At 45.9% G+C, this 22,809-nt stretch overlaps 1 protein-coding gene and 1 long non-coding RNA gene across 6 annotated transcripts in view; both read right to left on the bottom strand.

Annotated features, from left to right (window-relative positions):
- Window positions 1-10,398: 10,398 nt before the first annotated feature.
- The window catches only part of LOC147624868 (Pyridoxal-5'-phosphate-dependent enzyme family protein), a 28,183-nt gene continuing 15,772 nt past the window's right edge, over window positions 10,399-22,809 (bottom strand). For all 5 annotated transcript variants that reach the window (XM_086818102.1, XM_086818103.1, XM_086818104.1 and 2 more), the window contains 2 exons: window positions 10,756-10,932; window positions 10,399-10,658 (listed from right to left, as the gene is read on the bottom strand). In XM_086818102.1, the coding sequence (XP_086674228.1) occupies window positions 10,451-10,658; window positions 10,756-10,932 (385 nt within the window). In that variant the 3' untranslated portion in view covers window positions 10,399-10,450. The remainder of the gene's footprint in view (window positions 10,659-10,755; window positions 10,933-22,809) is intronic.
- LOC147624869 (uncharacterized) lies at window positions 10,939-22,095 on the bottom strand. Its single transcript, XR_015268869.1, has 3 exons — window positions 21,863-22,095; window positions 18,687-21,494; window positions 10,939-11,556 (listed from the first exon to the last, which is right to left on the bottom strand). It is a non-coding gene; the product is annotated as an uncharacterized LOC147624869 (long non-coding RNA).

Below are 22,809 nucleotides of genomic sequence, written 5' to 3'. Positions count from 1 at the left end.
GCCCAATTACACCCTTTTGTTCTCTTATGAGCTAAAGGTGGAGGAGGGAGGTCCTATCATCCAAACATTGGATTCTTTTGCATGAAAACTTGTGTGAAGTGTGCAAGAAATAGAAGAAATCAAAGGGGATGTTATTTGGTGGCCATGATCCTAGCCTTCATTTGGCACACCACCAAGACTAGGCCCCTAACAACATAGTTTTCTTATCTAAGAAGTTACCAATAAATTGGTTTAAAAAAATTGCATGCTACATTTCAACAAGCTAGCCATCCTAAAAATGAACCACCGAACAACCAATAGGTGAAACCTATCAAAGAAGATCAAGAGATGGGAAGATACCACATTAGAGAAGAGGCACCCAGCCCACCAAGACTAGTAAAGGAAGGTTAATAAGAATACGTAAGAACTTAGTGGCAATCCTAGGTGCGCATATGGGTTGAACAAAACAACTTGTCTAGGAACTAGGTGAAGACAACCTAATAACCTAAATGAGCTAGGGGCTATGCATGAGGAAGAAGCTCTCAACATGTTGGGAGAGTGATGCAATGAATGTCCCAAATGAATTGTAGTAGTTCCATAGGTTTGTGATCTACGATCTCATTTATGGTTCTGGAAGTTCCAAGAATCCCAAGGGCTTACTAGGCCATTTTAAGGTGACCATGACCACATAGGAGATGCCTTGTCCATGAAAATGGCAAAATATTCAATGATATTTGGGAACATGAACCAAATGATCATCCTAACCTTGATACATGGAGAACTGAGCCCACATTACTCCCACATGTTCATGAGCAATCCAAGACTAGCCTAGGTCTTAGAGCAGGTACTACCATGTCTTCCACCAAATCAAGACATAGCAAATTGGATGTAGTAGCTACCTTGATGCTACCCTCTCAACATGGTGCCGAGTTCATTACTTGATAAAATGAAATGTATGCAAGCTTCACACACTAAGACAAGTAGCCACCATCATACGAAGGTAATTGAGATCCAACACTACATGCTCATGACCCAAAGACACTTGATGCAACGCCAAGAGGAAAAAGCTGCATGGGTGTTTATAGGTCTTTTCTAACAAAGTTATTAGACCATAGGCCTGGATCCCAAAATGCGGGGCGTCTCGCTCTCAGGAGGAATTGGGATCCCTCACTTGTGATGCTACAAGTGCATGTGGCCAAAGGATCCCATGAGGAGTGAAGCATAGTCTCTGACGTTCATGATCCCTAAAACCCTGTAAAGCATGGATGGTAACTATTTGGCATAGGTGAATGCAATCTGATGAAGTCTGTAATGGATGCCTGAGAGAGGCATCTCGTTTGCTTTGACTCCCTAGGTGCCGTCTAGGTGCAGACTCATGCATCTCTGGTCTTCATAATGCATAACCGGCGAGAGAGCCGAATCCATATCAGAAGAGACAATGAAATCTCCCTTGAATACCATGGTAAGATGGGCATCTCAACATGTAATGTTCCTCCATCTCAACCTCCCCCATCGTGCATACCTTGCATATACATGTGCGAATCATGTGCAGCCCTGACAGATTGAGGATAATGTGAAGGCCGTTGATCTCCTGCCAGGAGGTATCAAGAAATGGGGAATTAATAAGGTTGTACTCGAAGAGACAAAGGAGGGAGGGGGGTGTTGGGTGTTCTCCAATCTGCAAGCCATGTCTGCCAAACCAGCTAACCACCCATGAATACCAAGACTTGCTTTGCCCCTCTCGGGTAAGCTGCATGGAGGACTCAAGAGCCAGGCACAGAAGATGACTTGCAGCCAGTGTATATACAGGTTGTGTGTAAGTGATGGTCTGAAAGAGTGCATCTATGACAAGAGTGGATGCTCCAAACTCTGCTAAGATGATCCCATGCGGCAATGGATTATTCCGGATCATATGCGAGAGCATCATCACCTGCAGTCTCTCTGTACTCCAGTCATTCACTCCGAGATCTGTTCCCCAAACAGGGGCACCAAACATTGCTGCAGGGCACACCTAAGTATCGAACAACCAACACTTGGTGTGTCACAACTACAGGCGGGGACTCCGAACAATACTATAGACCAACACTTCAAATACCAGAGATAGAGCATCACAACACAGCAGAAGAACCATAAATAATACAAAGACACCGCACTGAGCCGGAACGGCCAGCCCCCATAGGAACTAGCTTATTCACATAGAAGCTTTTACAAGATACCAAGGTGCGGGTGCATTCAGCACCGGATTTTCCACAAAGCATCAGCACAAATCTTGCCCAGATATCTATCCAGTGCCAAGATACAAACATAGCTCCAAAAGCCATCCGATAAACTGTCTCAAAATAGTCCCAAAAATCAGCTCGTAATCAGCCCATAAGCTGTCCATAAACAGCTCTTAAACTGTCCACAAAACAGCCCGGTACGGAGCCCAAAACAGCCCCGAATTCCATACCAATTCAACCTAAACAGGCCCAAATCTCCCCATGACAAGGCCAGAAGAGAGAGAGAACTGTCTGCTGTATGGCCAGCACAAGAAAACAGTGCCAGAAGCTGCTGTACGGCCAGCGCAGGAGAGAAGAGAGAAAATTGCAGTCGGCCAACCCTCTCAGCTTCTATGGAGGCAGTTGACCAGCCCTGTAGCATCATTGGAGCCAGTCGGCCAGCCCTAGAGGAGCCCTGGAGGAAGTTGACCAGCCATGTGGGAGCTATGAAGGAAGTCGACTTGCTCTACCTTGCTTTAATAGAGTCGAGTAGCTATATTTGCAGCACTTTTCCCTTTTTGCCCAAAATAGCTCAGCTTGCCCAAAAATATCAACTTTTTAGCTTTCCTTGGCTTGCACTCCAAGTTTTAGCCCAAAAATATCAACTTTATGCTTTCCTTGGCTTGTACTCCAAGTTTTAGCCCAAAAATAACTGATCTTGTCCAAATATATCAGCTTTTATGCTTTTCCTGGCTTGATGCCCAAGTTTCATCTAGTTGCCTCCTTTTTGTCCACCTGTCCAAGCCTAAAAACAATAATATGTCTAGCCCATCTTTAATGATGTGAGAACACGCCGACTTATAAATATTATAAGTCACTTTATTGGATAAAATCCCATACTGCACATGCTGTATGGCCATCTTTCAGACCAAATCATGCTAGTAAAATGCTGTAGCTTTCTTTTGTGGAAAATCCCCGTTCACACCTTGGTTCTGCTCAGTGTGAACACTAGTCAAGATTGGTGAAGGGACCAAATGATGACATGGTGTGAGGCTCCTAGAAGTGGGCCTGGAAACATTGCCTCTAGGCATGCTAGGGATGTGTATCCTCTCACAAGGCATGAAGGCAAATGCGCACTTATGGTAGTGCTACATGTGAACAGGACCTGACCAAGGGCACTTTTTCCTGTGTGATTCTTCCCCTTGGGATATCCAGTGTTAAAGGACACTCTATCTATTGCTTTGTACTTTCATATTATTATTATGGATGGATATATTTGGAATGTTGACTCTATCGCCTGCACTGATTCTCATTCTCAACATTTATGTACTATGTCCATCTCCATATCTATGTGGCTATAAGCTGAAACCCTAATCCTCTCTATCTGGCTGTGGCTTTCCAACATTTGGTATCAAAGCTTGTCTCTCCTCAAGTTGCCCATCAACCTACTCGTAGTCAACTTGATGCCTTCGGTCTAAGCTTCGACTTCCTACCTTCAACCTGTGCACCTGCGACTTCAGTCCAACTTCGTGCCACCCCTACACTTAGCCCCCTTGGTGACACTAGTGTGGGGAGAACCACCTCCACTCCTTTCCGCCAGCTGAGTTAATGCAGTAGGTGACAATTCTAATGACAAAGCACAGCAGATTGCTAATGTAGTCCATGAGGAGAGGACATTTTTGGTCACATGAAATAGTGACACACCAAGTGCTACATAACACTGAGTGCATCCTAGAGTAAGAATGTAATTTGGTATTTTCATAGCGGTGCTTCGAACCCATATCACTTCGTGCAAAGATGTAATTTAGCACTTGGTTTATGCTTCTAATGTCACCACTGTATCATGAGCAGATCATTCTACTTATTCATCGAAAGAGATAGGCAAGGTCAATGCTTGTTGCAGCCAACGGTGCAAATGTATGCATGAAAAATGTATTGTATGTTCCACGGCTAAAGAAAAATCAGCTCTCTGTTTTAGCCATAACCAATCAAGGTTTGGTGGTTGAAATTGCAGATAAGAGGTGTTTAGTCAAGGACCCTTCAAGGGGTTATGCTATAGTCATTTCTAGAACACAATGCAATAGATTGTATAAGCTGCATGGCTATAACAAGTGTCCATATGATGCACATACAGTGGCTTTCCACACTCCTGCTATGCATGATGCAGGACTATGGCATGCTTGTTTTGGGCATGTAAACTTTGGGAGTTTGATCCTTTTGCAGAAGCATCATATGGTTGACAATATGCCACCCCTTGAGTCTCCAAACAAGACATATGTGAGGGGTGTATTTTGGGAAAGATGCACCGCAAACCATTTCCCAAGGATGGATCTGTTAGAGCTCAAAATAAATTACAGCTCATACATAGTGATGTATGTGGTCTGATGCGAATACCATTCATGGAGGGGCATCTTTACTTTGTCACATTCATTGATGACTACTCAAGGTTTGCTTGGGTATATCCTTTGAAAGAAAAAGCAGATGTGTTTACATGCTTGCAACACTTTGTGGCAATGGCTGAAAATATGTTTGGATGTAAAGTATAGACACTCCGCTCAAATAGAGAGGAAGAATAGATGTCTAATGCATTCAATAATGAGAGCAAGGGATACCATCTCTATAATCCAATGACACGCTAGATTTTTGTCAATAGAGATGCTGAAAATTCAGGTCAGCCCATGCTCAACTTGTATAAAAGTCATGATATAGGCTCACAGGACATGTTTGATGGGCTTTTACATAGCCATTAGAGGAGATTTAGTTCAGAGACCCTACTCAGGATATGCCTCAAGTTGAACAAGATGTAAGACATATGAAACAGCCAACAAATCAGCCCCCTTCTATGGAAGAGGTTGAAGATGTTGTCAGGGAAGAGCAAACAGCCATACAAGGAGCCAAATCTGTGCCTAGATGGTTGTTGAAAACCTTGCAATATAGCAAAATTTCAGCTCCACTGATAGGAAGAACAAGGGCTAGTTCTAGCCATGCATTGAATGTATAGCATGGGGAGTTTGCATTTTCCATGGGGGGTCTCTTTGATTCAAACGAGCCTTCTTCTTATGAAGAAGCACAAGAGAATGAGCACTAGGTGCAAGCCATGCAGGATGAAATTTCCTCTATCATGAAGAATAATACATGGGATCTTGTGGACTTGCCAAAGGGCAAGAATGTCATTATAACAAAGTGGGTGTATAAAGTCAAAAGAAGGTCTGATGGTATCATTGAGACAGGTACAAGGCAAGACTTGTGGCTAAAGGCTATTCTCAAAAAAAGGGAATAGATTATGAGGACTTTTGCTCTTATTTCCAGGATGACTACGATTCGTTCATTATATTGGTTGCACGTACAGGATGGAAAGTGCATTAGCTGGACATCAAGACTAGATTCTTGAATGGGGATTTGCAAGAGAAAGTATATGTAAATCAGCCCATTGGTTTTGAAGTTACTGGCGAGGAACATAAAGTATGCACGTTACATGAAGCATTGTATGGTTTGAAGCAAGCTCCAAGAGCTTGGTATAATAAGATACATGCTCATTTGACCAGCCCGGGTTATGTGAATAGTCCAGCTGAAAAGCACCTTGTATGTGAAAAAAACTCGTGCCAATATTCTCATAGTCATCTTGCATGTAGATGACATGCCCATAACAGGGACTTGTGAAGAAGAAATTTCAGATTTCAAGGCTGATTGAAATCTGGATTTGGGGCCTTTACAATACTATCTTGGCATTTAGTTTATGCAAAAAGATGATGGTATTGTTATGCAACAAACGAAGTACATAAAGAATTTGCTAAAAAGGTTTCACATGGAAGAGTGCAAGCTGCTTTCTCCCCCAGTAGAACCATTGGTGAACCTTTTGAAGCCGGCATTTACAGCCAGGCAATGGGATGCCTCATTTACTTGTGTAACACAAGGCCTGACATAGCTTTTGGGGGGTCTCTGTTGAGCAAATTTATGCATAGCCCAAGCACAAAGCATTGGTAAGCTGTGAAACGCATTTTCAGTTATCTACACGGTACCCTAGATCATGGTTTGTTCTATCCCAGGGGGTAGCTTGTAGCTTTATGCAAACAGTGATTCAAACTCGGCTGGTGATTATGATTACAGGCAATCCACCAGTCGGAATTGTTTTTTTCTTGGCAGTTCATGCATAACTTGGTTGAGTAAAAAGCAACCCACTGTTGTCACATCTACCTATGAGGCTAAGTATAGGGCATCCTTCAATGCTATGGTAGATTGTTTATGGCTAAGGAGATTATTGCCTGAGCTTCATGAGTGTCAGCAGAGACCCACAAAGTACCATGGCCGTAGCAAGATATCCCGTATTTCATGCGCGCACCAAGCAGCTATCCTTCTCAAAAGCGGACCTCCAGCTCCTCGCTACAACAGTTGCATCTCTAGAGGCCTCCACTCTGGTGTGCAAGTTTGTTGGTAGTCGCCTGGCACGCGGACAACTCAGAGATCTTCTACGGGCTAGCCTACTTGGAGCGCCTGCAAAGATCACATACATTCATCCTTTGGGGCGCAACTACTACCACGTTGAGTTTGAATCGCCAGTGGCATCGGATAGAGTCATGCAGCTGAGCCCCATCGCATTGCATACAGCCCAAAACGTCTTTGTAGCACGCGGCTTCGACCCCGCATCCGACCCACTAGGCTAGCGTTTCAAGCTTTCCCGTGACAATCTGCTTTCCAGGCCTCAGGAAGGAATACCTTCCTCTTCTCCCGGTGATTGGAGGAGCCATTGGGAGAGTGATGAAATCCCACCCACTGTCCCTTTGTCCCTCACACGGGCGGCCGGGATTCCATCCCTTTGCATCTGTATTGCCTCGCCGGAGACGGTGCCTCACGTCATATCTCTTCCTTGCCTCCCGGGAGACCCCATCTGCAAAGAGTAGAGTACTCTAGCCTCCTTAGTCAATGCTTCATTTGCAAGTAGATGGGTCACCTCGCCAGAGATTGCCCTCAACGCTAGTCCAGGAGACCGCCCAAAGTGGTCCCCCCCCCCCCCCCCCCCCGGTCCCACCTCAGATCATCATCAAAGGGTAGGGAGAGAGACAGGTCCTTAGGCAACCGAGCACCAGGACCTGACCGCAAACGACTCTGCTGCCGGAGAGTGGCAGCAGACAGTTGGCCCGCACCAAGGTTGCCAGCAGACTTCTAGAGGTGAGCGGTGCCACCGTGTGCGCCAGCAGAGTACAAGAGGACTCGGTTCTGTCAAAGAACCGATTCGAGCATTTATCGCAGCACCCACCCGTCTCAACGATGCGCATCCCCCCCCCCCCCCCCCCGCCCCCCCCGGGTCACAGCAACGGTCTAGCAGCCATCATCCCACCGAGATGACTCCTCATGTTCTCAGATTCCAGTGAGGCCAGCTGGCCCCACTAAGCCCCCCCCCCCCCTCCTCATCCTCGCCTCCGACTCTTCTCGCAGCAGTCCCCCCTATCCCGTCCTCTTCTTTTGAGCCCGCACTCCCCCCTCCCTTTGCCTTGCCTGAGCATTCCCGCCGCCCTCCGGTGACGCCCGATCCGGAGCAGATGCAACCGGCGAGCTCCGTCTGTCACTTGATTCATCGATTCTTGGAGCCAATAGAGATGACCATCACCGAGGTGGCTCCCCCAGAATCCTGGGGCTACCAGTGGATTACAGTTTCTTCTGATGTCTTCCAGTGGAAGAAACAAATATTTTTGAGGAGACAGTGGCTCCCAATCGGATCTATGTGGTGTTTCATCATTCCAGCCCATCCACGCTAGAGAGTGGCGTGATGATCTTCTCCTTTCCCTTGAGTGTAGCCCCGGAGACGGAGTGGGATTCGGAGTCAGTGGCTGCCGCCATCCAGGGGCAGGCAGTAGAGCTCTCACACCATCTTCATGATCTGTGCATCACCAACGTGCTCACCCATCTCTGGCCCTTGGCTAAAAGGGAGCTCCTTGGCTCAAATGGAGCTGGGAGGCTCAGGCCATAGAGATTAGGACGGGGAGGTGGTGTCCTCCAGCCTGGAGGTGCTGCTCTTTGTGTTCCTTCATATCTCAATTGCAGTACCTCTTCCCCCACTTATAGATACCTTCATTTTGATCGATGGAGTTCAGAGTATGCCAAATCTCGCGCTTGGACAGAGTGGTGACACATGGAGGGCAGGATCCGTCCACCTGGCGTGCCTTCGTCCCAGGACCGATTGTGATTATTCCCCGTCAAAACCTGCGCCCAAGACTCTTTGAGTGGAGGGTAGTTCCAATAGTTCCACCTCCCACAGAGATTGATATGTGGATAGCCTCATGGAACATTCAGGGTTTGGGGGGTCCTCAGTGCTTTCAGAGGCGAGGCATCCTTAGAGGAGAGCTCCATAGAGCTTGGACCAAATGGTGACAATCATCGCACCACTCTTTGGCGTGGATGGTGCCCCTCGGAAAGATGGTGCTCTTGGAGAAAGAGAATGTCAATGGGTTCCCCAACCATTCTTCATTTTTAGTGCCACTTCTATGGGAATGTCACTCCATAGAGCAGCTAGATTTGTGCCATGTTCACATGAGGCCAAGTCGATGTCTCATGTGAAAGGGTCAGTTACTTTGGTCACATGGACGACGGGAGCCAGTCTCGTACCACCCGTGTGTGACCAGGATCGTGTCATATGGACGAGAGCCTGTATCGTGCCACCCGTGTATGGCCAGGACGGTGTCTTGTCCATGGGACTGTCACTCCATGGAAGGACCCGTGTTTGTACCACGTCTTGCCCATGGGACTGTCACTCCATAGAAAGGCCAAGGTTTCGTATTCTGTCGCGCCAGATTCGTGCCTGACTAGAATGTTTTGTACAAGTTTCATGAAAGGGACATTTTGTCCATTACATGTGCACGTGCATCCATCTTTGCTTGTCTAAAACTGTTTTCGCGTGACTTGTATTTGTGTATTTGCCTACTATGAAGTGCCACTTACTGAGCAAGGACGCCTGCCACAGTGAGCCGTGAAACTTGCCCTGTCTTCTGACATGTTTTGTTGCATGTGAACAGGTGGTAAGTATAGTGTATTCATTTATATTAATGTGTTATTCTAACCTTTGTATTTATAAGGCTATGTATTCACACTAATTATAATTATTGGCCATGGACAATAATAAATTTGGGTACCCAAAACCCATTTGAAGAAAGTCGTGTATGTACCATAAAGAACACACACATATTACGCTGGATGGGGGCCATGTAAGGTGAGGACGTGGAGGCCTTGGCCAGCCCGACGCTCTCCCTCTGCTGCCGACATGCTAAAGCAAAGCCCGACGCTCTCCCTTTGCTGCCAACGTGCTAAACCAAAGCCCAAACGCTCTCCCTCCTGGTCGGTGTGCTGAAGCGGAACCCGTACACTATCTCTCTCTTCCAGCCGACTGAAGGAAGGTGGACTGAAGCACCCGATTCCTTCTCTCTCTTCCAACCAACTGAAGGAAGGTACCCGATTCCCTCTTCATCCAGTGGATTGAAGCATTCAACTTGCTCTCTCTCTCTCTACGGTGGACTGCAGCAAGACCCGACTTGCTCTCTCTTTCTCTCTCTCTCTCAGCCCTTGTGCAACCCTAACCCACTGTGCTGTGGTGTTAAACACCATCACCTTGGTTTTACCAAGGTTAACAGACAATCCACTGTCCTGGGCAAACGTGTGCAATGCATCCAAATGACGCTGCATCCCCTCTAGAGAATCTGAGATCAGCACAATATCATCAGCATACAATAACAGCGGAATCCATTTCCCTGCTAGCTGTGCTCCTTTGTCACCCTCCCGCTCTACATAGTCTGAAACCTCATCCACGTACATCCCAAATAAGGTGGGAGAAAGGGGGCAGCCCTGTTTCACCCCAATAGTGGAGTGAACCATCTCAGATATACCCTGAGTAGTACGTACCTGCCCCACAACTGTCCTGTATAAAGCCATGATTCTCCAAATCAGCTCTGTGGGCACTCCCATCTCCTGTAGTCTGCGCATCAGTCTGGCTCTCAGTACTGTGTCAAAAGCTTTGCGGAAATCCACAAAGCAACAATAAATCCTCCTGCCATATAATCTGCCCTCCTCAATAATAGCTCTGAGTGTCAAGATATGGTCAAGAGTGGAGAAACCTCTCCTGAACCCTGCCTGCCCTGATGTAACAGCAGCAGCAGCTGCAATAGATGAAGGATTATGGAATATCATTTAAGGGGAATAGAGTTAAATTATCAATTTAGAAAACAGAATGAACAAGAATGGCAATCTTTGACTCTATTGCAGCATCAGTCATTCCACCATGTTCAATGCTAGAACTCTGTTGAATATCTCTGTGCCAGACCAAACAAACCCATCGTGCCCCCAGTATGAAGCACTACTACCTTTTCCTCATTACTTAAAGTTAGCTTGCTGCCCACTTCCCAGGCTGCAAGTGTATATATTGGGTCCAACAAAATGCCAGTTTCTTTCGCTATTTTCCGACAAGCTTGAATCTCTCCTTCCAGGACATTTCCAAACCTGCAGGATTAAAAAAACTAAATAATCAGTTTAATAAGTATATTTGGGAACAGTTCCTTCAAAGGTTCAAGCAGGCTTCTTGTACACAAGGGCATACTTGCGTGGTTGCTGCCGCTCTACCCAATTTATGCAACTGTCTAGCCCCTCCTGAAGTATCCCTGATTTTCCATCTAGAGCCCAGATTTTGTTAAAATCATCCAGCAACCTTTTACAAAGGTCCCCATAAGACTTTGCTGTGCCAGCCAGCATGACGCCAACAACTTTCCATGGCAACCTGGAGGTAAGTATTAGAATCACTATCACTGACAAAACCCACTTAAGAAAGAAAAAGAGAGCTTTCATCTTTTATTTACAGAGCAAGAATTGGAGTAGATCTTGCTTTTTATACTTTTTTCCTTTTGAAGCACATGCAAAAGGGTGGATCATGTCTAAGGGCTAAAATGTAAGAAAAAACTGTTCCTGATCAAAGTAAGGGCTCAAATGCTGTAAAAGACAGCAAGGTGAACTTTGAGACCAACACAGTGACACATGAGGATTATAAATTTCGCTTGAGTAGGCTGAGCAAAAATGGATAAACTGATGTGATTATTACACAAACTGTAAATCATGCATCATCAGGACTTCAAAAATTATTTGAAATAAGGCACATGATGCTGTGCATGATAATGATGGACTGACTCTCCATGATGCTAGCTTGGTATGACAACAACAAGAGGTAAAGTTGAAGCTGTTCATTTTCTGGATTGGCTAAATTACCCAAGCCTCTGTTTCTCTTCACAGAAACCCCCGCACCACCACCACCATAACCCCCCAAAACAAAACACTGACTTTAAGGCCCAAGTAATTTCATTGCTGTAAAGCATGCTGCCTTGGTCAGGGTAGGTGGAGCCACTGCCACCTCTGTTGGGGTAAAGGCATTATGCCCACCCTTATAGTGTGTACAAGCCCATAAGTTATAGTACATAGTACACTTAGTACTTTTAATGTACTAAGTGCACTATGTGTACTAGTGCAAATATACATGTGTGATAGGGGAGTCACACACTCATTCACTCTTGTGTTGACTTATCCCCACAACTCTCTCTCTCTCTCCTTCTTCTCTCTGTGTATGTCTCCCACATGAAACCCTAATTCTCCCATTCAACTGGTATCAGAGCCACGGTTGTGTCCGTGTGTGTGCGGGTGTGTGGAGTCGTCTTCATCGCGAAGAAGAAGCTTGGCTATGGAGCCTTGAGCTTGGCACGAGCAGAGGAGAGCTTGCTGTCGTGTTGGGCGCTGCAAGACAGTGAAAGTCGACTGTAGAAGAGCTGCAGCGCTGGAAGTCGCCTGTGTGCAGTGTTGGCCACGAGTTGCAGCAGTTGCTACGCAGGCTGCAGCTGAGGCGGGCGACAGCAGCTGCACAAGTCGTTGGTCATCATCGACACGAACGTGGCGCAGTCTGTGTGAGCGTTGGGCGTTAGACGCCTGGCCACAAGGCGTAAGGCTACTAGGCGGAGGCGGCAAAGAGCTTTCAAGTGTTGGGCGGATACGCGCATGCAGGCTGGCGGGCGGCGCTCAGCCCATCGCGTGTAGCGCTGGCCAAGGCGTAACAAAGCTTACGTGTCCCCGTGGAGCTCCCGCCGTCTACTGTGTTTCATCCACGCCTGCATCCAGCCCAAGGCTAACACGTCCTGTTGCTGTAACGTGACGCTGCAACCTGGGCAGTTGAAGCCCTTGCGTACCTGAGCCAAGCAGTTTTCTGACAGCAGCTCTACATCTCTGACAAAATCGCTGAGGGAGTTCTCTCGCGTTTTGAAGTAGCTCCTGCTCCGTTGCCCTCTGACGACTTCTTCCCATTCGACTTCTTACTCCAACACCCCCTTTTCCTGCCGCAATAATTTTCTGCAACAAAAAAATTAGAAATTACGAGGTATTTGCTTCAATTTTTTTTTTGGGATTTGCAATTGAGCAGGTACAATCATCAATTGAGCAGGTACAGGTGCCAAATTGCTCAAATTTTGAGCAAAATTGGCAAAATTGGGTGACATTGGTCACAATCAGAGTCAACTTGCAGGAAATTGGATGTCGAAATTTGGGGCTTTTGATGTAATTGTGCCATTGGGCATTCATACATGCTGCATGATGTGAGAAATCTCACATTTGGGGCAAAATTGCAGGAAATTGGAGTGCAGATCAAAGGGCTTTTGTGCCGATTGGGTTGATTTGCATGCAGACACTCGCATTTGATGCTTTGGGCAATGTGTTGATGCCTATCAAGCACTCAATGTGCCTGTAAATCAAGGGGCTTTTATGTATTGGATGTATATGTGGCCAGGGGGAAGCATTGTGAAGACTCTGGATGCCTTCATGTGCATTAATGTACCATGTATGATCAAAAATTGATCTTAAATCAAGGGGCTTTTCAAGATTTTATGCTTGTTGAGCTTGGCAAAGCAGCAGGCAAGACTTTTATGCCTTGAATCCTCAGAAATCCACTTGCAGTCAAGGGGCTTTTGACCAATTTCTGTTCGGGACTGTTGTATGCAGTGGTGGGGACTGTAAAAGTCTGATTTTCACTCATTTGGACAGCCAGGAGAGCATTTATTGCTGCTGTACTTGCTGGTACAGATTTGGTACAACTTTGTGCAAGTTTTGGCATGGCTGTACATTGATTTGAGTGAGGAAAAGGCTCATTTTCAGCTGCTGTACTTGCCGGTACAGATTTGGTACATCATTGGTGAGCACTTGGTACTGTTGTACAGTACTTTGGAAGGGGAACAGAGCACATTTAAGGTGCTGTCCTGAATCTGCAGCAACCAGATTTTGGTGATTTTATCACATACAGTGGGAGTAGAGTTGCATTTGTGCTTCCGCAGTGGGAGATAAACTTTGGGAGAACAACTGTGAGCATTTAGTGTGCTTTGGTGCAGTGTTTGCACACTTGCAGGGAGTCAGGCATTGACAAAGGTTACATATTGGTATGGCAACCACAGGTGAGAGCTCTTCATTGCTTCACATCAAGAAGCTTGAAGGCTCACATAATTATGACATTTGGCAAACCCAGTGCTACAATGTGTTGCTCCAGAAGAAGCAGCACAAGCCCATCAAAGAAAGGGGTGTAATGCCCGCTTCTCTTACTGCTGAAGAGTGGGAAGATATGGATGAGCTGGCAAGATCTACTATCATGTTGTCTGTGTCAGACTCTTTACTTTTCAGCATTCGTGAAGAGAAGACAGCTTGGGGAATGTGGCAAAGATTGCAGGACTTGTATGCCCAGCAAAGTGTATTGGTTGAAGAAACTCATAGGTCTTCAGATGAAGGAAGGGGCATCTATGACAGCCCATCTAAATGAGTTTAATGGTATTGTCAGCCAGGTCATTAATCAAAAGTTGGCAATGGACGATGAGTTCAAAGCCACTTTTCTCTTATGCACTTTGCCAGAGAGTTGGGACACATTCAGGACAGCCACTAGCAATTCAAATGCTATGCTGTCATATGCAGATGTGGAGGGTGCTCTCCTTCAAGAGAAGATGAACAAGAAAAACAACTCTGTTGGAAAGTCCAATGCAATGAATGCACGTGGGAGATCCCAGCAAAGGGGTAAAAGCCAAGAACGGGGAAGGAGCAAGTCTCGCTCCAAAAAGGACTTGGAATGCCATTATTGTGGCAAGAAGGGACACATCAAAAAGCAATGCTACAAATGGAAGAATGATCAAAAGGAAAAGGGCAAAGGAAAAGACAAAGACAAAGATGAAGCCAAAGATGTAAAGCCAAAGGGCAAAAGTGGAGTCAAGATTGAAGAAGTCAATGTGTCACATGCAGGTGACAGTGAGGATGAGGTCACGTTTTCACTTGATGCCCATTCACTTCTTGCAGGAGATGGTCATGGTATGCACTCATGGATCATTGATTCAGGTGCCTCCTTTCATGTCACAGGTTGCAGAGACTTGTTTGTCAGGTATACTGCTGGCAATGAAGGAGTAGTTTATTTGGGTGACAACCATGCATGCAAGATTCTTGGCAGAGGTGATTTGAGGCTTGTGTTTTCAGATGGCTCACAGCTTATGCTCTATGATGTCAGGCATGTGCCTGAGATAAAAAAGAACCTGCTTTCTACTGGACAGCTTGATGATGCTGATTATGTTACCACATTTGGTCGTGGAAAGTGGAAGATTAGTAAGGGCTCACTGGTTGTTGCCAGAGGCTCTAAGGTGGACACTCTTTACTTCATGCATGCAAGTGTTTGTCACCATGCTAATGTAAATGCAACCGAGCTGCCGAAAATCTCTATGTGGCATAGCCGGTTGGGACACATGAGTGTCAAAGGAATGGAGCAATTGTCTCGTTTTGGTTACTTGCCTTCTCTAAAGTTCTCAAGTTTTCAGTTTTGTGAGCATTGTATATATGGCAGGCAACTCCAGTGCCCCCACAAGAAAGCTCTTGGACAGAAAGATGCTCAGTTAGAGCTTGTGCATACAGATGTATGTGAGATGCCTCAGCTTTCTTTGGGAGGGGCAAAATATTTTGTGTCATTTATTGCTGATGCCACACGCAAGGTGTGGGTTTATCCTCTTCGTTTGAAGAGTGATACATTCTCAGTGTTTGAGAAGTTTGTTGCTCATGTTGAGAATCAAACTGGCAAAACACTGAAGGCTTTGCGTTCCAACAATGGTGGAGAGTATATGTCCAAACAGTTTCAAGACTTTTGTGATGCTAAAGGCATCAAGAGGGAGCTCTCTACTCCTTATGATCCTCCACAAAACGGGACAACAGAGAGGATGAACAGGACCATTCAGGAGAAGGTCCGTTCTATGTTGTCACATGCTGCGTTACCTCATGGTTTTTGGGTTGAAGCTGTTATGACAGCCGTTCATCTTATAAACAGGTCACCTAACACGAGGCTTGGTGGGAAAGTGCCAGAAGAAGTATGGACAGGGAAGCCTCCGTCCTACAAGCACTTGAGAGTGTTTGGTTGCGTTGCGTACGTGCACATACGCAGGGAAATGCGTACCAAACTTGATCCTAAGTCTCACAAATGCATATTCCTAGGATATGGTGACAGAGGTGAAATGGGGTATAGACTTTGGGATCCAGTGAATAGAAAGATTATACGCAGCAATGATGTCATCTTTGATGAAACATGCATGTATAAGGAGCCTGCAAGGCAACAGGAGCCTGGCAGAGTCATCTTTGATGATGATGGACATCATGGACAACAACAAAGGGCTGTAAATCAGCCATTACAGCAGCAAAACCAGCCCTTAAATGGTGCTGAAAATGGTCCAAATGGACAGCCAGAGATGGCAGAAGATATCCCTATGGATATCCCACAGTTAGAGGAGATACCGGGCATGATTTTTCAGCCTTATGGCATGGAACAGGAGCCACCAATAGGTGATATGCAGGCTGGACAGCAACCTGCAAATGATGGTCATTGGGTACGGAGGTCCACAAGACCCTCCAGAGCCCCTGACAGGTTTGTTCCAGGGGTTGACTACTTGATGCTCACTGACTGTGGGGAGCCCTCATGTTATAAGGAGGCTTTACAGAGGGCAGACAAGGCTCTTTGGGAGCGTGCCATGAAGTCAGAGATGGATTCTCTGCACAAAAATGGAACATGGAAGTTGGTGCATTTGCCTACAGGCAAGAAAGTTTTGCCATGCAAGTGGGTTTACAGGCTCAAAGTTGCACCTGATGCAAAGCCAAGATACAAAGCCAGGTTAGTGGCTAAGGGCTTCAAGCAGGAATATGGTGTGGACTTTGATGAGATCTTCTCTCCAGTGGTCAAAATGACCACACTTAGAGCTGTATTAGCTTTGGTTGCTCATGATGATCTGGACTTGATTCAGATGGATGTGAAGACTGCTTTTCTTCACGGTGATCTCCATGAAGAGATATATATGCAACAGCCAGAGGGTTATGCAATGAATGGAAAGGAGAAGCTTGTATGCAAGCTGAAAAAGAGTCTTTATGGGCTCAAACAGGCACCAAGGGAATGGTATCATAAATTTGATACATTCATGAAATCCCAGGATTTCAGGAGAAGTGACATAGATCATTGCTTATACACCAAGAAAGCTTTGGATGACAGTCTATTGATCCTCATCTTGTATATTGATGATATGTTGATTGCCGGGAAATCTCGTAAAGAGATGGATGCCTTGAAGAAGAGGCTGCATCAGACCTTTGATATGAAGGATTTGGGCGATGCAAATCACATTTTGGGTATGCAGAAACTTCGGGACAGAAATCAGCATGTGTTGTATTTGTCTCAGAAGGAATACATTGGCAAAGTTTTGCAAAGGTTCAATATGGACGGGGGGAAGAAGACTAGTACTCCTTTGCCTCCATATGTGAAACTCAGTGCTATGGACAGCCCACAGTCGGATAGTGACAGGGCTGATATGGCCAAGATTCCGTATGCTTCAGCTTGTGGCAGTCTCATGTATGCCATGGTTGCTACTAGGCCGGACATTGCATTTGCAATGGGAGTGGTTTCTAGATACATGGCCAACCCTGGCAAGAAGCATTGGGAAGCAGTGAAAGGTGTCATGAGATACCTTAAGGGCACACAGGATATGTGCATTTGCTTTGGCAAACAGGATGCATTAGTGCATGGTTACACGGATTCGGATTATGCCGGTCATCCAGATAACCGGAAGTCTACTACCGGTTATGTGCTTACATTCACAGGAGGTGCTGTGTCCTGGATATCCGGGATGCAGAAGTGCACTGCCTTATCTACTACAGAGGCCGAGTATATTGCAGCCACAGAGGCTTGCAAGGAGGCATTATGGCTATCTCGGTTAGTGGTTGATTTGGGTTATACAGGGGATATTCCATTGGGGATGCAAATCACATTTTGGGTATGCGGAAACTTCGGGACAGAAATCAGCATGTGTTGTATTTGTCTCAGAAGGAATACATTGGCAAAGTTTTGCAAAGGTTCAATATGGACGGGGGGAAGAAGACTAGTACTCCTTTGCCTCCATATGTGAAACTCAGTGCTATGGACAGCCCACAGTCGGATAGTGACAGGGCTGATATGGCCAAGATTCCGTATGCTTTAGCTTGTGGCAGTCTCATGTACATGGTTGCTACTAGGCCGGACATTGCATTTGCAGTGGGAGTGGTTTCTAGATACATGGCCAACCCTGGCAAGAAGCATTGGGAAGCAGTGAAAGGTGTCATGAGATACCTTAAGGGCACACAGGATATGTGCATTTGCTTTGGCAAACAGGATGCATTAGTGCATGGTTACACGGATTCGGATTATGCCGGTCATCCAGATAACCGGAAGTCTACTACCGGTTATGTGCTTACATTCACAAGAGGTGCTGTGTCATGGATATCCAGGATGCAGAAGTGCACTGCCTTATCTACTACGGAGGCCGAGTATATTGCAGCCACACAGAGGCTTGCAAGGAGGCATTATGGCTATCTCGGTTAGTGGTTGATTTGGGTTATACAGGGGATATTCCATTGTTGCATTGTGACAGTCAGAGTGCCATCCAGTTGGCAAAGAACCCTGTCTTTCATGCAAAGACGAAGCATGTGGATGTGAAGTATCATTTCATCAGAGAGGTGAGAACAAGCAAATTCAGCTTGTTAAGATTCATACGGATGACAACCCGGCTGATCTGTTGACAAAGAGTTTGCCTCCGGAGCGGTTTTCTCATTGCAGACACTTGATGGGCATTGGATGAGGCCAGTTTCAGCCTTGATATGGCCTTGTATATTATCATGTACATGCTGATTTTTCTTTTCTTTCATTTAAGGGCACTTTGCCTTTAAGTGGGAGGTTGTTGGGGTAAAGGCATTATGCCCACCCTTATAGTGTGTACAAGCCCATAAGTTATAGTACATAGTACACTTAGTACTTTTAATGTACTAAGTGCACTATGTGTACTAGTGCAAATATACATGTGTGATAGGGGAGTCACACACTCATTCACTCTTGAGTTGACTTATCCCCACAACTCTCTCTCTCTCTCTCCTTCTTCTCTCTATGTATGTCTCCCACATGAAACCCTAATTCTCCCATTCAACCTCGAAAAGAGAGAGAACAAGGGGTGGCACTCAAAACATCTAAAGGAAAGTACACGAGAGCACGGCAGAACTGAAAAGTATGATGATTAGGGGCGGTGGGGTGAACAAAGAAGAAACAGAGCGTGGGGAGGGGGGAGTGGGACAGCTGGCAGCAGGGACGAAGGCACGGACAGGGTAGGGTGTTACGGCGCAGGTGAAGAAGGCAGGGGGGGAGGAAGGGGGTGCGCAGGGAGAGGGGGCAGCACATGAGGTAGGGGTCGGGAAGGCGCTGCGCAGAGCATGAAGGGAGAGGGGAGGATGTGCTCTGGAGGAGGGCAGAGGTATGGAGGAGGAAGAGGATGCAAGGTGACGGCAAGATGCTGCCATGCGGGGGAACTTCAAGGCAAAATTTTGCTAGGATGTCTCAAGCTTGTTACATGGATCCCACTTTTATATGGGCTTGTGCTGAGGCTTGTTTCTCATAGAGAGGAACGAGATATAGGCTTGCATATTTGATTAGTGCAAGAGATATAAGCTTGCATATATGGACACATGCTTGTTTCTGCAGTAAGGACAAGATGGAGGCCCACAACCCAGTCTGACTGTAGGATTGCCACACGGGAGATCTGTGTAAATGATTGTTTATGAAGAACTGTGGTCAAGTTTGCTAGTGTGAATGTCTGATTGATTGAGTGTGGATCCAAAAGAATGTCTGCTTAATTAAGTCTAGATACAAAAGAATGCGCTGTTTTTTGGGCATGGACATTGCTTGGATTTTAATGCCTATGGTTTTACTGCCAGTTTATTTAATTGGTCCCTCCTTACATGCGAGATTCACATATAAATGGCTAACCCAAGCTTTGTTTGTCATAAGATAAGTCATATTGCGCATTCTTGCCCCCGATGCCATATTGGCGGAGTGTAGGTGCCACAATTCACTTCGAGCGATGGCCTAGGTCATCTGGCTGGCTGCAGAGACATAGGGCGTGAGCAGCTTTACCCTCGCCCCTTTGGTCTCGTCTCCGACACCCTCAGGTGGGTGGCGACCCCCTCAGCAGGAGCAGCAGCATAAGTAGGAGCAACAATGACATCATACACCAAGCTAGCAGACCCTCGATCACCACTAACAGAGGGGTGCCTGACGTAAGGGGCCCCGCTCGCCAAGTGTGGAGCCCCAGGTAACAGCTTCAATTTTAAAGCTGCTACTCGCATTTATCTCCAGATATGGGCGCAAAGCATTTGACAGATTTTGTATCCCAGTTGGCCACCCCAGCCAACTCAACCAGGTCCCTCAGCACCCACTCCCTTCGATGTCTGGTAGGGGGTGCCTGACGTAGGGAGCCCCGCTCCCCAAGTGTGGAGCTGCAGGGAACAACTTCAATTTGAAAAGCTACTACTCGCATTTATTTCCAGATATGGGCGCAAAGCATTTGATTGATTAGCGTTCATGTCATGGTGTTACAGGCAGAAGCTCTGGGAGTCTTCTTTCAGCCCTAAACACATCCTAGAACATGTTGATGCAAAAACGCATGTAGAAGAGAGGAGAGAGAGAGAGAGAGAGAGAGCTGAGTATTCAGAATATTCTTATAGTACAAAAAGGTACATCAGATCTTGCAGCCATAGGCTGCCTTCTTAAAAAGGTGTAAATCCTATATCTAAAGCCTAGTCTAGCGATCCAGTCCTGGCTGGACTGCAGGACCAAAAGCAGATGTAGATGCGGTGGATCTTCGCCTACAGCAGTAGATGTAGAAAACGCAGGTCCCTTTGCAACACTAGGCTCAGATACCATGAACATTATTCAGCATACTTTCATAGCTTAGAACAGTCCACTACAGTCCCTTCTCAGCCTCAGGTGTGTAGCCCTTCCTCATACCCTTGGGAAGAGTGCATAGGCTCGAGATTAGTTCATTGTGGTGTTTCGACAGCCATGTACAGTTCAGCCAGGCTTCCGATCCTCCGAGATCTTGCGTTTGGCTTATCTACAGTCCACAATCATTCTCTCTAAAGTAATAAAGCAAATACTATCTCGGTAACGGGATAGGGGGCCCTTCAGTGGGTAATTTGGGACCCAATTTGGTGTACAGTTCTCATCTCTCTCTCTCATATCTCTCTAAAGTTTGAAGTATTAAAGTGGATTGCTAAACTCGCGAAACTTAGGATACAGAAGACGGTGTGAGCATTTGTGTGACAGGATCCTCCAATACAAAGACTTCCGCTGCATATTACACAAAGGGAAGGATAATGCAAGGTGAACTTGAAGGTCAAGCACAGGCATCTTCAGGCTGTAGTTTCCATCCAAGGAAGGTCTCCAAGATTGGGTTTGTTCTCAGCATTCTAATAAAGCAAATACACAATCCGTGGTGAGGGCCCTTCAGAGGGAATTCGGGACCCTATCCTGTGTACTTGTCTCTTCTCTCTCTCTCTCATGCACTCTTATCTTCATTACATTGTGCTATCGTCAAGAACCAAGGTGCTGAATATTCATCCTGTCTGTAAGCTTCCGCATATTACAATGGCAGCATCTCCTTCCCGTCTCTATACCCACCTTGCTTCCCTATACTAGCCAGCCCTGTTTCTCACTCACTCTAGACCCTCTGCCTCTACTTCATACTCCTTATACTTCTTTTAAACCTGAATTACATGCCTTACTTTCCAAGGACATTTATGAACCTTATTTGCATCTACATCCTCCAGAGCTGTTGCCCCTCTTTTCATTAGTATTCAGTGGAAGCTTTTATATTCGAGCTCCACATGCCTCTACTTGGCAAGGAGAGTGGTGGTAGCCAACTAGGTGCTCTTGGCCACAATGTGGTACATCATGTGGGCCTTCTCTTTCTCCGACATTGGCCGAGTTCAACACCTCATCCCTCACGTTTTATGGACAGGAGAGACAACTAGATGGCCCAGGCCAAGGTGGCCTCCAGGGATATTGTTCAACCCCCTCAAAGCGGGCCTGGCGATAATAGATCCAGTAGTGGTGCAGAGTCAAGTCCTATTGAACAAGCGACAATGACCTCAGGCGAAGGGCCTTTGGTCCCCATGTATCAAATGGATCTGCACAAATGCTTCTCCCCGCAAATTTCGTACCTTGTTTGAGGACAAATTTGTGGTGATTCCTTTCCAATCTTCAGTATGCTCTTTTCTAATATCCCTCCTCTATTGACAAGACAGCCTTTTGAATGGGATCCCTACTCCACCTCCTTCCAAAGCTTGGGCACCCGCACTCACGTTCCTTGAAGTTGCTTGTGTGACATAGCGGAAGCCTTCATGCCTTTAATCACAGCCCTTAGGCACCCTGTGGGAACTTTAATGCAAAACACATGAGAGAAGAGAGATAGAGAGAGAGAGAGAGAGACTGGTTTATAGTATATGTAATATGTACATGAAAAGGTTACATGTATTCTTGGTCAATGGCCTTCCAAAATATGACTACATATGACCAATCTCCAAGAGGGAGAGAGATGATTATGACTTAAAGCTGGCCTAGCCTTTTATAGGCTCCTCATGTGCAAGTCGGCCTATTAATGTGCTATCGGCCTGCTACTTTGGACAAATGAATGTCCAAACATGACATTAATGTGTATATGAGCTCATACTGCTGCCTAAACCAGGGATTAGCATGGCACACTCTGTGCAGCTGACATCCCCTCCTACTGAGCTTGATGACGGGAACTGTATTTTGGGTGACTATCATCATCCTTTGACTACATTGGGACTCCAACTTATCATACTTCTTCCCTATCAACTTAACTGAAATCCATGTCATACCTTTGAATCTGCTCTTGCTTACTTGATCCTCAACCCTAAGCCTAATAAAGAACAATGATGCAAACTTTAATAATAGAGAGAGAAGAGAGAGAGAGAGAGATGAGTTGTGTGTTTGATGTATTATATGGTACAAAAAGATGATGTCTGTACAACTTCTAAGGCTTGAGGCCTTTGGCCTGAATCAAAGGTTGACTTTAGAACCTTCTACTGACTACCTATGTCTTGATCCCAAAGGGGGATTAGATTATATGTAAAAATGAGAGCTTGGCTATTTATACGGAGAAGAGGAAAATTTGTAATCTAGTTGGTTTTGCCTTTTTAGACCACAACTTCGTCCAAAAAGTCATTTTTGTGTCCAAAAGGTGTCCCATATATG

This window comes from Cibotium barometz, chromosome 24 (genome assembly GCF_041138505.1).
Source record: "Cibotium barometz isolate CiBa-2024 chromosome 24, ASM4113850v1, whole genome shotgun sequence".
Taxonomy (NCBI): Eukaryota; Viridiplantae; Streptophyta; class Polypodiopsida; order Cyatheales; family Cibotiaceae; genus Cibotium; species Cibotium barometz.
The sequence above is the reverse complement of the archived record's forward strand: the minus strand, read 5'-3'. Positions and strand labels throughout refer to the sequence as shown.